The following is a 15,430-nucleotide window of genomic DNA, read 5'->3' on the forward strand; positions in this document are numbered from 1 at the left end:
CGTCTTTGTGTGTCTCTCGGTCTTCCTCTCTTTTGTTCCTCTGTGTGTGTTTCTGTCCGTGTCCCTCTCTCTGTCTCCATCTCTCACTTTCTGCGTTGAGGTTTTTCCTTCCTGCTCCAAGGCCCCTGCTTCTCCCGGTTGTGTCTAGTCCCTTTCTCACTCGGAGCCTTCTCTCCCCATCTCCTGCATCACCATCAGTCATTTCCCCACCTGTTGCTTTCCTAGAGTCTCAGGGGTCAGCCTCTCCATGTCCATTTTTCTATGGACCCTACTTTTTCTGTCTCTTGCTGCTGTCTCTCTGCCAGAGTGTGGTCTCCTCAGTGTCTCTCAGTTCACTTGCTCTGTCTCTCCATCACTATCTTTCTGTCTCAGTTCCTCTCTCCCCTCTAGCTCAGAATCTGTATCTCTGTTCCTCTTGTGTCATCGCTTCTGGGTCTCCCCAGCACCCCCAATTTAGGGCCATAGACTTTCCGCATCCCACTTCTACAAGTTCACACCCAGAGAACAGGTGTGGCCATGATCAGAATTTGGTACCAATCTCACCATACAGTGCCCTGTGTCTTTGGGACTTAGCTCTGCCTAAATTAATGTGGTTACCTGGGTACTTCCTGTGTCCCCCTCTGCTCAGGCACATCACCTGGGATGGGCCCCTCCCCAAGACACTTCCTATTTCTTTCAGGGGGCAGCCAAGACTGGCTACCTGCTTGCAGGCATGGGGAGTGGGCAGGGGCTGCGGAAGGAGGGGGCTGGGGCCTTCCTTGGACTCCTGGGTCCCAGAGAAGGAGGAGGGCGTCCCCATGAGATCCTTGACTCCTGCCACTGTCTGCAGTTGGGAAGGATTTATTATCACTAAGTGGCCATGGCAGAGCAGGGATGGGGGAGGTGACACTAACGAGGCTGCTACAATCAGCTCCCCTAGAGGCAGAGATTAAGGGCTCATTACCCACTGGGGGCGAAGGGGTGGGGGTGGGAGCCTGGGCGAGGCAGCAGGAGGAGGATTGAGTGACGGAGGGGATGAGGACAGTCCAGAGGGAAGAATAGTGGACACTCCCAAGAGGGAAGTTGTCAGGACACACCCAGAAAAGACTGTGAAAAAAGAGCTGGTTCCAGGGAAGATGCGAGTGAGACGTGGGTTGGGTGCCCAGTTGGCAGGGCAGCCGGGCTGGGTCAGGCGGGGTCACGGCTTCTCTAGCTGGACGTCTCCGATGTGGAGGCTGCCCACGTCCTGGTAGGTGCCCTGGAGGCCCCGGGAGATATCCTCATACATGGAGCAGTCATCAAGGTTCAGGCCCTGGGGGAGAAATGCAGGGCGGGGCTCAGTGCCCTGATGTGCAGGTCCCTGCCCCCAGCCAGGCTCAGGGAGGAACCCCATGAAACCCCCCACCCCACAGACCTGCACCTGCCCTGCACCTGCCCCCACCTTCCACTCACCTCGTAAAGATTTTCATCATCATAATCATCCTGGACATCCGCCCCGAATTTCACATTCTGCCATCGTTTCTGTGGGGGGATTGGGAGCCTCCGTGAGTCGGGGAAGGGGAATGTTTTCAGACCCTCATGAGGGTGGGGAGGTGCTTTACCAGAGAGGGTCAGGGAGATGCCCAGGGCCACATATCCTATTGGTAGCAGGTCTCTCTAGGTTCAAGCCAGTGTCCTTTTGGCCCATGCTTCACGGATAACAGCGGCAGTGTTAGTAAATAGGTCTAGAGGCCCTGTGGCCTAAAGAGAGGCTGATGCAGGTCAGAGACTCCGGGAGGACGCCAGCCCCCATCACCCAGCCTTGGCTACACTTAGAGGCTACAGCCCTGCTGGGTGGAAGGGAGAGTGGACATGGGACAACCCTGAGGGAAGACAGAACAAGGATGCCCATCCAGGCCCAGCACCATTGAAAATGCTTTCATTATATTAAATTCTTTTTTTTTTTTTTTTTCATTTTTTTGAGCAGCACCGGTGGCACATGGAAGTTCCTGGAGCTAGGGGTTGAATTGGAGCTGCAGCTGCTGGCCGATGCCACAGCCACAGCAACACCAGATCTGAGCTACATCTGCAACCTATGCCACAGCTTGCAGCAATGCTGGATCCTTTAACACACTGAGTGAGGCCAGGGATCAAACCTGCATCCTCATGGATACTAGTCAGGTTCTTAACCTGCCGAGCCACAATGGGAACTCCCTCATTATATTAAATTCTTGAGCCCTCACAGGCCTTGTGAGGTGGGTGCTTTCATTCTGCCAAGTTTTGGTGGGGAGCCTGAGGCTCAGGGGGGAGCTGGTCCCCAGGTGGCTCACCCTGAACAGCAGCAGCGTCCCAGGCACCACGGCACAGATCAGCAGGATGATCCCCTCAGCTGTGATGATGTTGTTCTTGGTCCCCTCCCCCATGTCCAGGAAGGGCCTGGGGAGGGGGTCTGTGAGGACAGAGTGCGGCTTAGAGCCCTGGCACCTCCCGCCCACCCCCACGCGCCTCCCAGCCCAGCAGCCACAGCCCCCCCTCAAAGGCCAAGACCACTGACGCCCCCACTTGGCAGGTGAGAAAATTGGCCACTATGTATGCTGACAGTAAGGATTGATGCAGGCACTGGCTCCATCCCCCTTCCCAGGTGAGGAAGCCAGTGTCCCCAGCTGTGGAGGGATGGGACCTTGGAACCAGCCCCCAGGCACTCACCTCGCACGCGGAGGTAGGTCCCACAGGAGCGCTGAATCCTCTGGCCCTCGTTGACTTCGCACCTGTACATGCCCCTGTGGCTCTTGTTCACTTGCTGGATGATCAGCTCGCCCTTGGGGCCCAGTTCTGAGAGATCCATGACCGGGGGCCACGTGGAGTTGCCTTGAGGGACGCGCCACCAGGTGATGTTAGTGCTGTTGCTGTTGTGTCTGCATGGGAGGCTGACCTTGTCCCCCACACTCACCGTCACCGATGGCGGGCCCCAGTCCACCCACAGGGCCTGGCAACAAGGGCCTGCGGAGAGGAGAGGCAGATGGTCAGGGACCTTGACACAGGCCCAGCCTGGCCCCTGCAGCTGTAGTGCTCCCGGCTGTGTATGTGTGTGTGGACTGTGTGCATGACGGACCCCGGGGCCCGTCCCCGCTCATCACTCCAGAGCCATCTCCTTCGGCCCTTTCCATACCCGCTCTCTGCTTCAGCTCCACTGCCCTCCCTGGCACTTGGATAGTTGGTCGCCTTGGTGCTAGAAGTGCGCTTGGCCTGGCAGCTCCTTCCAGAATCGGTTTGGCCATCGCCTCTTCCTGAGGGCCCTCCTGGTTCCCTCTCTCACCCCAGCCCCAGCCCCAGCTCGGGCCCACACTTGGCAATTTATTTATTTCATATAATTGTCACAGAACCCTGAGAAGTCGGTTCTCTCATTGTCCCATGTTGCAAGTGGGACAGTGGAGACCGAGGGTGGCAGGAGTGGCTCAGGGGGGTGAATCCTGACCCCGGGAAAAGGGTTTCTTCCTGCCTGTTTGCCGGCCCGCCTTGCCCTGTGACCCTGGGCCCACCCCCGCATGTCAAGCTGGGGGCCAGGGGTGGTTCAGTGGGTGGGCTGAGCTGGGGTTAGGGAGGGCCTCAGCTAGGTGGTTGGTGGGAGGGAGCTGGGGTGGCGCAGGCTGGCTGCTGGGGAAGCCCCAGTTTTCAGCCTCCCCCCACAGGCCAGTCCACATGGCTGGCTCTGCCTCCTTCATCGGGAGAAAGAGAGAGGTGAGGAGGACAGAAAGGAGGAAGAGGTGGGGACAGAGGTAGCAACCTCAGGGTCACGGTCATGGACTCCAGTCCTAGGTCCCAGTGTCACTTGGGGTGATTGGCCACCTCTCTTGGTGTGACAGGGTGGTCACAGCCCTGCCCAGCTGGCGGCGTTGCGCAGGAAGGGAAGGGGGAAGGTCACCCAGCTCCATAGACAAGGGATGAGATTCAAGGCAGAGAAGGAGAAAGCTTTTTCTTCCTCCTGAAGCTGAGCACTACCCACGGTCCCTCCCTGCCCCCAGCTCTGGAGCTCAGTGGGTCAAAGGCAACCTTAGTTCCTTATTTTGATCTGTGGGGATGAAGGGTGGCAAAGGTATCTCAGGCCCCCGCCTCCCTCCATGAAATATGCCCTTCAACTTCACTGAGCTCCCTTCAGCCTCCCGTCGGCCTGCTGGGGACAGTTAAGCTGATAGATGCAGTTTCTGTGGGGTCTTTTCCAGCCCTCCTCTTGTCAGCTCCTCTCCCACCCCCTCTGCCTGTGCCCTCTCAGCTGCCTCCCAGTTCCCCCACCCCCACCCCCGCACCTGCTCTTAACCACGTACCCAGGGCAGCTGCGGAGATCAAGAGGAGAAAGATGGTGGCAGGTGGGGTTTGGAGGGCTCGGCGACCCCCAGGCATCTTCTCCCAGTGAGTTGGTTTGTCTGGGTTGCAGCAGTCCGGGGGTACCAGATCCCACCTCGGTCAAGCTCAAAACCCCGCCCCACTTCCTGCCCAGCCCTGCGGAGATGGGCTCCACTGGCCCCACTGCTGGGCCCGCTGGCTGTCAGGCTGCGGGGAGCCCCTGCCAGGAGGCTTCAGGCTACAAGTGGAGAGGAACCGCTCCCTGCACCTGTGGCCACCACAATTCCCCCGAGAGGAGACTGCTCGGGTGGGGGGAAGAGGCTGGTTCAAGGCCCTTCACCTCGTCACTGGAAAGGAAGACTGAGGCAGCTGGGGTTTGGGGTGCCTGCTGTGTTCAGGTGAGGGGGTGGTTCCAAACTTAGCCTCTGCTCCTCAGTGGCCTTGGGCAAAACTGGTCCCCTCTCTGAGCCTCTGTGTTTTCTTGGGGTTGGAAAAGAGGAGTTAATTAAAGAGACTGTACATGCTGAGCACGGAACACAGGGCCTGGCAGGGAGCAGGGGCTCAGTAAATGTTGGTGACCTTGAACACTCCCAAGGAATAAAGCATCAGGTCCACCAGCTCAGTGACTAGGTGGTAGCTTCCTTTTCAGAGCCTTGGCTTTTTTTTTTTTTTTTTTTTTCTTTTTTTGCCTTGGCATTTTTAACCTGAGCGATAAGGATAAAATGTCTCCTTGGTGGCGCTCCGAGGTGATGCAGTGAGTTTAGGATCCAGTGCTGTCACTGCTGTGGTGTGGGTTTGAGCCCTGGCCTTGTGGGCATGGCCAAAACAAATCTCCCTGGTATTGTGACATGAGATGAGGGTCCCAACGCCCATGCACCCCAGTGGGCTCTTGTGTGGTGTTCTTTCATTTTAGCCTCTACACAGGTGGGCAAGGCAGGTCATCCCCCTTTTATAGAGGAGGAAACTGAGGCCATCACAGGGAGGGGACACCATCACTGTCACTTGCCCAGTGTTATGTAGTTTGGTGGTGGGGCAGGGATTCCTAGTCACTTATGTGTGCCCAGGTTCCTTTGAGCATCAGTTTAGGTCAAGAGGGAGAGAAATGAGGCCTAAAGGTGAGGGGGAGGTGAATGATAAAAAGTTGTTGAGATGTTTGTGAGTGTTCAGGGGACCGTCTCACACATGTACACACTGACACATAAGGAGACAGCTAGGAAAAAACTCATGGCAGGAAGATTTCTGGTCACAAAAACTGGGAAACAGATGAAAAGCCCATTTACAGGAGAATGGATGATACCTTGAGGTACGGTCAACCAGTGGAGTAGTACACAGCAGAAGAGGCTGAGCTTTGCTTGTCTGTAGGGCTGCATCTCTGAGCCACAAGAGGTTAAGGATCTGGGGTTGTCACTGCGGCAGCAGCCTAGGTCACTGCTGAAGTATGGGTTCAATCCCTGGCCCGGTAGCTTTGCAAACCCCCTAAAGCACAAAACAAAACAGGGTTGCCTCTCAGAAATAACAAAATGAGAAGAAACGTATTCTGGCAGGCTTGTTTTCAAAAGGCAAAACAATCCATGCGGGGGAGCGACACCTCATTCCTGAGAGGGGTTGACTCTGGGGGAAGCGAGGAGGTCTTGACTGGGAAGGTCACACAGAGGGCTTGTCCGCCTTTGTTTGTCCTGTTTTACTTCTTCTTCTTTTTTATTTTTTGCTTCTTAGGGCCACACCCATGGCATATGGAGGTTCCCAGGGTACAGGTCAAATCAGAGCTATAGCTGCCAGCTTATGCCACAGCCACTGCAATGCTGGATCTGAGCCCCATTTTTAACCTACACCACAACTCACATCAACGCCAGATCCTCAACCCACTGAGCAAGGCCAGGGATTGAACTTGTATCCTCATGGATGCTGATCAGATTGGTTAGCCTCGGAGCCACGACGGGAACTCCTGTCTTGTCTTACTTATGCTGGATGGTGAGTTTGTCTTTCTCACACTATTATGTATATTGTTTAGCATGCTTTTGGAATATTTTGTAATTAAAAAAAAAGTGTGTCACCCACACAGAACACTGGCACTCAGAGTTCACACTTCCTAGGTTTGAATCTCAGCTCTACCTCAGTTTCTCCTCCTATAATCTGGGTACAACCTCCCTTCCTTGTGAGGCTGTAAGACATCACAGTGTAATTAGCAAGGTTCCTAGGACACAGTTCTTCTTCTCTGGCCCCTGCCCCGCTTCCCTCCAGGGACCCAGGTGTTCTGTAGGGCCTTTGGCTGTACAGCAGGTCAACAGCCGGTCTGTGCTTCAGTTCCTTCTTACGACCCCCACTAGGAAGAAGCCTGGGTCCAGCCGGTGCAGCCAGTAGGAACTCACCTCTTTCAGCATCTTTCCTGGCTGGATAGGTTTCCAGGCCCTCGACTGCCCCCCAGTGGCTGGAGGGGCTTGGCTGCTGAATTGCAGGTTCTCAGGCTGGTTGGCCAGCCTGGGCAACTCCACCTCCCACTTACCCAGATACCCTGGCACTGTCTGAAGGAAACAAATGCTTGGCATTGCATTCTCAGGACAACTCTAGAGAATCCTCAGCCAGCAAAATAGGAAACTTAAGCACTGAAACAGGGAAGGTCATGCCCAGGAGTGCAACTCTTCAGGCTTTTCTTTTCCTATTTCCCTTTCTCAGGGAGTGTGCCCTGAAGTGGCTAAAGCCTGGATCCAAACACTGGCTTTGCCACCTCCTCCTAGCTGTGGGATGTCAGGAAACCACCCAACTTCTGACTCACTTCCCAATCTTGAAACCGCAGTTGCTTTTTTGGCACCTATTTTTCAGTGCATTGATGTATTTATAAAACACCTTACACTACATATGGTAGGCAGGCTGTCATCTTTATTGCTTTTACTTCTTAGTACCCCCCCGCCCCCGCCATATGTTTCTGGGCTAGGGGCCCAGGGCTGCAGCTGCAGGCTAGTCAGAGCAGCACCAAATCTTGAGTGTCTACCTACAGCTCACATGGAAGTTCCCAGGGTAGGGGTCAGATTGGGAGCCACAGCCAGTCCGCATCTGTGACCTACACCACAGCTCACAGCAATCCTTAAACCATGTCCTTATGGACATCATTTCCACTCTGCCACAACAGTAACACCTAGTGTTTATTCTTTTGTCTTTTTGCTTTTTCTTGGGCCGCTCCCTCAGCACATGGAGGTTCTCAGGCTAGGGGTCTAATTGGAGCTGTAGCCACCAGCCTACGCCAGAACCACAGCAACGGGGGAACCCGAGCCATGTCTGCAACCTACACCACAGCTCACAGCAACGCCAGGGATTGAACCTGCAACCTCACGGTTCCTAGTTGGATTTGTTAACCACTGTACCACGAGAGGAACTCCCACCTCGTGTTTATTCTTATATAAACCTCCCAGGACTAACACTTCAATTCCCCAATGGGTGTAGGACCCTTTAGTTTGATACTCAGCATCCAGCAGCCCCTTCAGCACTACACCCCAATTCAATTTATAGCAGGGCCCAGGCCACTGAGATCCCCAAAGTGAAGGCTCCTGTGTAGGCCAGGGAAAGGAGGTGCACACCAGACAGAAGTCACTTTGGGCTGGAGCCACTTAAAGGGCTGCCTGGAGTGAAGGCTGTCCCTGTCCACCTCCTTCTAGGACCTGAGCCCCAACCCCTCCCTCCTGCTTTGTTTTCAGCAGGGTCCAAGGCCTCAGCTGGGGCCCCAGCTTGAACTTTCAGTTTCTTATTTTCTGAGAACTGCAAAGGCAGATTGTAGGGGGAGGTGCAAGGGTCCCCAGAGTCTAGCATTAGCATTTCACCCACTTGGGGGCAGAACTGCTTGAACCAGGAAGGCTAGGCCTCAGGTTGAGAACCACAGCCATTCAGGAAACCCCTGGCCTCTATTTCACAAGGGAAGTGCAGCTCTCCTTCCTCAGGCCCTCCACATCAAGAGAGATCCAGACTAGCATTATGAACGAGGCAGTTTATTAACCCAGCTTCATTTGTTCTAATGCTTCTTGTTGGCAGCTGCCACCTGTAGGAAAACGTGGACAAGTAATTAAAATCAGTTGTGGGGTCTATGTTCACACATTTCACAGTAGCTCCCCTACCACCCATGGGACACCAGACGTCCTGATTTGTGGTTTCACATGTATTCATCTCATCGGATCCTTCAGACCTTGGGTACTTCCTCATTTTACAGAATAGTAAACAGGGACTCAAAGGGGAATATTGGAGTGTGATTTCAGTATCTGCCCACTGCCCTGAATCCTCCACACAGCTGCTTTTGTGCCAGGCGTTGCTCTGCCCAGGAAGGGACACTTTCTTCTTCCAGGCCACCCCCAAGTCCCAGAAGGCTGACACCTCCAATCTTTTGACACTGGTGACCAAACATTCCAAGGCTCCTAGGAGGCCTGCCTGAGTCAGTGATACAGAAAGAAGAAAACCAACAATGGGTTCATGCCAGGCCCTTGGGGCTCCTGTTGCTGTAGCTCACTGAATCCTTGCCACCCTCCTGAAGGAGGCAAGAGCAGAGCACTCTACAGACAGGGAGACTGGCTCTAGGTGGAGGGGCTCTCGGCCATGGTGTCACCATCTGGATGGAGACCTGGGTTCTGAGTCAGCCCTGCTTTCCTGATCCGATGCTCAGTAGGCATGAAGAATAAGGAGGAAATATTGCAAACGGAAATGGAAATCAGAAGGCTGAGCTGGGAAGAGGGAGTCGCACATGTGGGTACATGCCCTGAAGGAGAAACAAGCCCAGCTAGCGGCACCCTGGGCCTGGGGCATTGCTTCACCAGGGCACCTTCATTTCCAACCAGTTTCCATAGGAAGCCTGTCCATCAAAAAAAAAATATTTTGTTTTCCTTTTCTTTTTTCCCCTGCAAGCACCCCCACCCCTGGCTTGTCTTCTAAGGGAGGAAACTCCATCTGATAAAGCCAGGCCCCAGAAGCACCCAGGCAGTGACGGATGTACCCAGCCCTCACCTGTCCGGCGATTCTGTCCAGATCTCTCTGTCCCTGAGGTGTCAGTTTGCGGCCCCTGTGCAAGAGAAGAGTCAAGCAGCCCCAGGTGAGTGCAGGCTCTCACGGGTGTTCCAGGCTCCTGCAGGCCTTTCCTGGACACAAGTCAGGCCTCCCATGAAGGCACCTGGCCACAAGACCACAGGACACCATCCAAGTCCCACTGAGGTCTCCAGTCAGCTGCATTCTAACGAGCTGGGGGCAGGAGTGGGAGCCCCACCCCTAGCTGAAGAGGTATCGTTTGTGCAAGCATTAGATCAAAAGCCCCGAAAAATCAATTGGGAAAAGTTAACGAGCAGACTAATGAAAGCAGACAGTCGCTAAATTACCTTCTTGGAGCTGGGAGTAGTCAGCTAGAGAGGTCAGGGTGAGGCCCCTCACTGTGTGCTTTTCTGGAGGATACCTGCCGCCTGAGGGGCAGGTGCAGGCTGCACCACAGGCCTGTCACCCTAGTGCATGGGGGGTCTGGCCCCAAGGCTCCTCCTCCATCACCCCACCCTCCCCTCCCTTGCTTACCCATCTTGGTCCTTTTCCACCATTTTCAACCCCTCCAGGGCTTGGAGAACCCGACGGGCCACGCTCTTGGAGCCTCTGCTGAAGTGGCTGGGCATGACACCGTTTCTTTGACGACCCCCATAGATCTTGGTCATGGAGCCGACCCCAGCGCCGCCCCGGAGGTATAGGTGCCGGGCGGTGGAAGCTGCCGGGGGTGTAAGGGAGACTTGAGGACCCTTCTTAGACAGAGAAGGCACTTCTCATGCTACAGTCAGGGAAGCTGAGAAGTAGCACCAAGTCCTAGTAGCCGGCCCCCACCCACAGCTCAGGAGACTGGGGTGCACAGGTAGTGGAGAGACTGCCCCAGCTGCGTGGCTGAGGTGGACATGAGGTGCAGTGAGCACAGCCTGGCAGATGTTTCAGCCTTGACTGTCCAGCTCCACTTGCATGGGGACTCTGAAACGTTTGCCTCAGCACCAGGCCTAACAGTCCCTCTCTGACGGCTACTGTGAGGATTCCAGGGATGCGTCAGGTGTTTACTTCCCTTTATAGGAAAGGTAACAGGCTCCAGAGGGTACTCACTGGCTTCATGTCACACAGCTCTGGATGGACAGCCCCTCCAGATGGTTCTGGTTTTCTACCTCAGGGGGCTTCTGAGGAACTGGGGCCCAGATACCAACCACCACATGGCCCTCCCTGAATGAAAGCTCAAGGGTAGGGATTCTAGAGACCAGCATATTAGATTCTGCCCAAGAGACTACTCTCAGTCCTGAAGATCAGTGGGGAGTCAGAGTCATTCCTTCAACAAGGATTTGCTGCTAAGAGTCACTATCACTAGGCCATGACCCTCCAGTGCTGAGAGCCAGGGGTGGGCAGGTGGAACTGACCAGGTGAGGAGGGCTCCTCCCCTCCAGCTGCCCCTTCCAGAGTAGTTCCTGCACACTTGTTCTCAGCCCACCCATGCCACCCCACCCTCTAAGATGGTCTCCAGATATAGCCACAGGCTTCAGGGGTCTGCAGAGCACAGAACAAACCCTCACCACCTTTCTAAGACCACTCGGAAGTCTCTCCCTGATACCTACTTTTGATCCGAGCTTTCTCTTTCTGGCTGCCCCACGGCATATGGAGCTCCTGAGCCAGGGATTAGATCCGAGCCACAGTCAAGATATAAGAAGTTGTGGCAATGCTGGCTCCTTAACCCACTATGCCAGGCTGGGGATCAAACCTGCGTCCCAGCACTCCCAACACGCCACCGACCCTGTTGTGCCACAGCAGGAACTCCCTCTGCTCATTTTAAAACCGTACAAGTTCCTGTCATGGTGCAGTGGAAACAAATCTAAGAACCAGGATGTTGCAGGTTTGATCCCTGGCCTCAGATCAGTGGGTTAAGGATCCAGTGTTGTTGTGAGCTGTGGTGTAGGTTGGGAGCTATAGCTCTGATTTGACCCTTGCCTGGGAACCTCTATATGCTGCGGGTGCAGCCCTAAATAAATAAATACCACACGGCTTGCAGAGCATAAATTCCAATAAAGCCCAGCCATACTTTCTTCCAGGGGGCTTTTCACATTTCTCTTATAGTTGCATAAAACTGTCTGGCCTGGTGTCGGGTACTGCTTCTCTCCTGCATCCTAGGGTGGCTCTTGGGAAACCCGGAGGAGTCACTCCTCACCTCAAACTGTAAAGGACCACACAGCACCCCTAAATCCCAGCTGTGTCCTGCGAGACCTCCAGGTGGATGAGGAAAGGGTCACACTGCACATGGCAGACCAAACAAGGTTTTCCAAGTGTTTTCACAGCTTAGCAATTCAACAGCTGGCTTTAAGTTCACATCTGTGGCTCCCTCCTGACATAATGGATCATAAATCAGGGGAAGAAAGCCTCTAAGATCTATTTTGCTCAAGCTTTCTCTGCCAAACTTCCACAGTTAAAACAGCAACAAAACACTTCACTAACCTCAACTCACCCCTTAATTCGCTCCCACAATATAGTACCTTCTAGACCTCATTCTATTAACACAGCATGAGTTGGTGCCTAGCCCTGCACAAGGGTCTGACTAGCTTCCATCCTACAATAAAATGCATTCAGGCGCCCCAATTCAACAGCTGCTCACTGCTGGATAGCTAATGACACACAATGGATTCTTACTTCCCTCCCAAGCAGGCCCTCTGGAGAATTGAGGTCAAGAGGCCTGTCCACTGCACCAACCCCTTCAAAGCCCTGCAGCGGTCTCCCCTTGACACTGCTCCTTTCCTTAGAGCAGGTCCCATTCTCCTGCAATGGGTTCTTTCTATCCCTACACATCACCCCTTACACCACTGCCTGGGGACGTCTCACCCCTGGAGATCTGCACCTCTCCAGACTACCCTCAGGAAAGCCCTGCCATCTATTTCTGTCTTCTCTATGTCCCACACCGAGATCACTACCTGTCTACCCCACGCTGGCTCCTACGTGCCTCCAGAATTTCAGCTCCAGCGCAGGTCAATGGCCTATTGTGCTTTAGCCCCAAACCCCTGGAGGAGCAAAATAGGCCAAGCTCCCATGATCCAGAGAAAAAGCAAATATGGCACACGCTCTGGTTTTGGAATCAGGCTGCTCTCCACTTCATCTGTTTGTACCTGTTTCCTCTTGGTAACTGAGTATCTCCTATGACTTGTGCAGAGTATGAACTGGCAAAACAAAGTGGGAGCACCCTAGACTCTAAATAGAAGTGGACCAATGTTTTGAATGAGGTAGTAGATGGGTCTGTCACAACTACTGCTCCGCCTCAGTTATGAATGTAAACAAAGGGCACGGGTGCACCCCAACAAAATGCACACAGCGAACCTTGGTGCAGAACCACGACCCTGTGCTGCTAAGGCAGCTGGGTAGAGTGAGGCCAAAGGGAGCTTTGGAAACTCGAAGGGAGACCAGCAGGGCAGGCAGGGGATGCACAGCTAGCACGAGGTGTTGGGGAGGGGCACAGCAACTGTAAGGATGACCAGCAGGCTCACCCAGGTGTGTATTAACCAGGGCTTTCCTGCCATTTTCCCTTAATCTCTCCTTAACTAGAAGAAGTATGAAATGCTGAAAAGGGAAGAGAGCTGCTCGCCAGCCCCTGGCTAAGTGATGATCTGCTGAATTGTGCCACCATCACTAGCTGGCCTCAAGCATGTCACCTAACCTCCCGAACGTCTACTGCAAACCAACTACCACAAGTCCTGCTTGCGAAGTTTTTATTAGATGCAGGTCATACAAAATAAGAATATTGACCTGACTAAATAGGAAAAGCTCTTAAATTCTTTCTCTTCATCTTAAGATCCAAAGCTGCTATGGCCTCTTGGGGCAGGACCAAAGAACACTCAGGACCAGGCAGCCTTGCTTCTTCTCAAGGTGGTCTTGTCCAGGCCCCATCACTACTGACTGCTGTGCCCAAGTGAGTCAACTCAGCTCCTCTTCACCTGCCATATTTTTCTAAAAGCACAAATGTGGGTAAGTGGATTTGCTATCCACCCTACTCCACTCAGATTTCACCTTTTAGTCCTCGGGTCAGGGGCCGTGGCTGAGTCATGCTGGCCCCTGTGCCCAGCCCAGGGCTTAGAAGAGTAGACCACCCATCTACAAAATATTTCTTCCCACATGCTGGGCAATTTGTGCCAAGGCCAACTCTTTGCAAGGCTATTCTGTGCCCCCCCCCACTTCCCAACTCTGCTTTCCATCTATTTCCCACTTGGAGACAAGCTTTGGTCAGGACACGACCACCACTTCAGAGGAAGGCCAAGAGCCCTTAGTGAAGGCCTGTGCAGAGGCAGCTGCCTTGGCACAATCCAGTGCTGAACCCCACCCCCTCTCCCAAAGCAAGCCTCCATGGGGATGGCAGCTTGGAGAAATGCAAAACATTAAAGACAAGTGAGACAGTACTACCACTGTGCAATCACCACTTAAGGCAATTCTTTCAAGCTATTACTGGAGGACTAACAAAGTAAGAGAGAGGAACTGGCAGTCAGTATAGGGTGAGGGTAAGGTTTTCTTCTCTGCACTTGAAAAGTGCCAAGATTTACAGCAAGGAATGACCTGGTCAGATCTCAGAACAATTAGTTAGGAACAACTTGTTAAATACAGAAAAGTAGTCTAGTATGATGATTTGAACATAAGAACATACTCCAGACTTTAAAAGAACAGTGCCGCTCTCTAAAATGAACCATCTCTAGGCAAAATATATAAATTCATTCGCCCCCCCGATTTGCCCCAAGGCTCAGAGAAAAGTACAGATCCTCACACAAAATCTCTTAGTAATGAAGAAAACAGGAATCCAGAATACAAAATTATTGAATGCCACATAAAGCATGAATGAGACTCAAAAGTAACTTCTCAGGGAAATTAAGAGCTTACAGAAGACACCTAGCCTCCCACTCCCCAGCCAAACAAAGGTCCCAGTTCCTCACCAGCTCGTGTGTAGAACCAGTTCTCATCATAGGGAGCGAGTTCTTTATGCTTGGCCAGCTTGACAGTGTCCACCCATTCAGGGACTTTCAGCTTCCCGGACCTCGGAAAAAGGCACAATTCAGTCTCCAAACTCCATCCAATTCCCTCTCCTCAACACTACTTGGGGTAAACAGGAGCCCAAAGTGCCCCCAAATAAAAAGGGACTGAAATTCAATCCAGGCCTCATGGAGAAAGGGTGGATTCAAGAGACCTTCAACAGGCCTTCCCAGCCAGGAGAGAGAGAGCCTGAGGGCTCAGGCAAAGACGATGGCTTCCACTTACTCAACACCAGTCCCCACACTCACTTTTTGAGAAAGGCTGCCAGAGCTCTGACGAACTCCTGCTGGTTCACATCTTTTACAGTAACTCCAGGCATCTGCAAAAAAAGATCAAGTTTTTGAAGGACGATTAGTGGACTGACAGGAGCATAGCCCCAACGCGACCTAAACCGCCGCACTCCCTTCACTTCAGAAGGCCCTACAGGCCGCGGCGCCGGTGAGTCCTAGAGCTCACCGACGCCCACGTTCTCTCTGGGTCGCACGAACACTGCTTACCTGCTTCTTTGTGAAGACGCTGTACGACCCCAGCCCCTGATTCTAGGCCCACCCGGTATTCCCCGCTGCCCCGCCAGGCCCAGCTTCGGTTCCCGGACCGCGCGGATCAGACAAGCCCGGGCTTGCAGCTCGCACGTGGCCGCGGGTCCAGGGGGCGGGGTGGCCCTCGCGCGGGGGCTCCGGAGCCCTCAGGCACAAACTGCGGGCTCGGGAGTCGGGCTCCAACTCCCCACGCCCAACTAGGACCAGAGAACCGGACTTACCGTGCGGCCTCCGCGCTGCCAGCCAGGGGAAAGGGAGCAACGGGGTTTCCCGGGCGCACAAGTCGGGCGACTGTTATCGCGAGAGTTCCGAAAGATCGCGAGAGTGGGATTCGAACGAGCAGCTCCGCCTCTCTCAGGGCAAAAAGGGCTTCGCCTCTGAGACGTGGGAGGGCGTGGTGTGAGGGTGGAGGCTTGTTTCTCCCCGCCCTAGTCCTGAGCTGGAGGGATCTGGCTTTGTTTGCGATGATCGTGGATGGAACGAACGGCGGAGGAGATTGTGTTTCTTGGCAGAAATTATAGGAAGTTGGGTGGGCATGAAAGAGAGAGCAATCGCCGCCGCTG

At 53.8% G+C, this 15,430-nt stretch overlaps 3 protein-coding genes across 6 annotated transcripts; all 3 read right to left on the reverse strand.

Annotated features, from left to right (window-relative positions):
• Window positions 1-824: 824 nt before the first annotated feature.
• Window positions 825-15,122, reverse strand: RPS19-CD79A (RPS19-CD79A readthrough). Its single transcript, NM_001445063.1, has 8 exons — window positions 15,089-15,122; window positions 14,577-14,647; window positions 14,232-14,332; window positions 5,597-5,775; window positions 2,665-2,958; window positions 2,289-2,407; window positions 1,432-1,500; window positions 825-1,291 (listed from the first exon to the last, which is right to left on the reverse strand). Exons 4-8 carry the CDS (start codon window positions 5,667-5,669, stop codon window positions 1,178-1,180), a joined length of 669 nt encoding a protein of 222 aa, NP_001431992.1. The 5' UTR covers window positions 5,670-5,775; window positions 14,232-14,332; window positions 14,577-14,647; window positions 15,089-15,122; the 3' UTR covers window positions 825-1,177.
• Window positions 1,178-4,356, reverse strand: CD79A (CD79a molecule). Its single transcript, NM_001135962.1, has 5 exons — window positions 4,281-4,356; window positions 2,665-2,958; window positions 2,289-2,407; window positions 1,432-1,500; window positions 1,178-1,291 (listed from the first exon to the last, which is right to left on the reverse strand). Exons 1-5 carry the CDS (start codon window positions 4,354-4,356, stop codon window positions 1,178-1,180), a joined length of 672 nt encoding a protein of 223 aa, NP_001129434.1.
• Window positions 8,256-15,123, reverse strand: RPS19 (ribosomal protein S19). Of its 4 annotated transcripts, none has more exons than NM_001444763.1 (6): window positions 15,089-15,123; window positions 14,577-14,647; window positions 14,232-14,332; window positions 9,832-10,015; window positions 9,280-9,334; window positions 8,256-8,326 (listed from the first exon to the last, which is right to left on the reverse strand). In NM_001444763.1, the coding sequence occupies exons 2-6, from the start codon at window positions 14,645-14,647 to the stop codon at window positions 8,300-8,302; spliced, it is 438 nt and encodes a 145-aa protein (NP_001431692.1). In that variant the 5' UTR covers window positions 15,089-15,123; the 3' UTR covers window positions 8,256-8,299. The 4 variants fall into 4 exon arrangements, with proteins under 4 accessions (NP_001431692.1, NP_001431694.1, NP_001431693.1 ...); NM_001444765.1 differs by having other exon boundaries at window positions 9,280-9,410; NM_001444764.1 differs by having other exon boundaries at window positions 14,826-15,091.
• Window positions 15,124-15,430: the final 307 nt, after the last annotated feature.

Source organism: Sus scrofa, chromosome 6, assembly GCF_054392235.1.
Source record: "Sus scrofa isolate SSC_HxYL_T2T_F1_AM1 chromosome 6, Sscrofa_HxYL_maternal_Yorkshire_Landrace_v2.0, whole genome shotgun sequence".
NCBI classification, from domain to species: domain Eukaryota; kingdom Metazoa; phylum Chordata; class Mammalia; order Artiodactyla; family Suidae; genus Sus; species Sus scrofa.

Coding starts and splice junctions, on each gene's coding strand:
- CD79A (NM_001135962.1), bottom strand. CDS start 4,356: ATGCCTGGGGGTCGCCGAGCCCTCCAAACCCCACCTGCCACCATCTTT. Junction 2,959..4,280: donor GATCTCCGCAGCTGCCCTGG/GTACGTGGTTAA, acceptor TCCTCTCCGCAG/GCCCTTGTTGCCAGGCCCTG. Junction 1,292..1,431: donor ATGATGAAAATCTTTACGAG/GTGAGTGGAAGG, acceptor TTTCTCCCCCAG/GGCCTGAACCTTGATGACTG.
- RPS19-CD79A (NM_001445063.1), bottom strand. CDS start 5,669: ATGCAGCCCTACAGACAAGCAAAGCTCAGCCTCTTCTGCTGTGTACTA. Junction 2,959..5,596: donor CTGGTTGACCGTACCTCAAG/GTATCATCCATT, acceptor TCCTCTCCGCAG/GCCCTTGTTGCCAGGCCCTG. Junction 1,501..2,288: donor GGACGCTGCTGCTGTTCAGG/GTGAGCCACCTG, acceptor ATCCCCCCACAG/AAACGATGGCAGAATGTGAA.
- RPS19 (NM_001444765.1), bottom strand. CDS start 14,647: ATGCCTGGAGTTACTGTAAAAGATGTGAACCAGCAGGAGTTCGTCAGA. Junction 9,411..9,831: donor GTGGAAAAGGACCAAGATGG/GTAAGCAAGGGA, acceptor ACTTGTGTCCAG/GAAAGGCCTGCAGGAGCCTG. Junction 8,327..9,279: donor TGGACAGAATCGCCGGACAG/GTGAGGGCTGGG, acceptor GTTTTCCTACAG/GTGGCAGCTGCCAACAAGAA.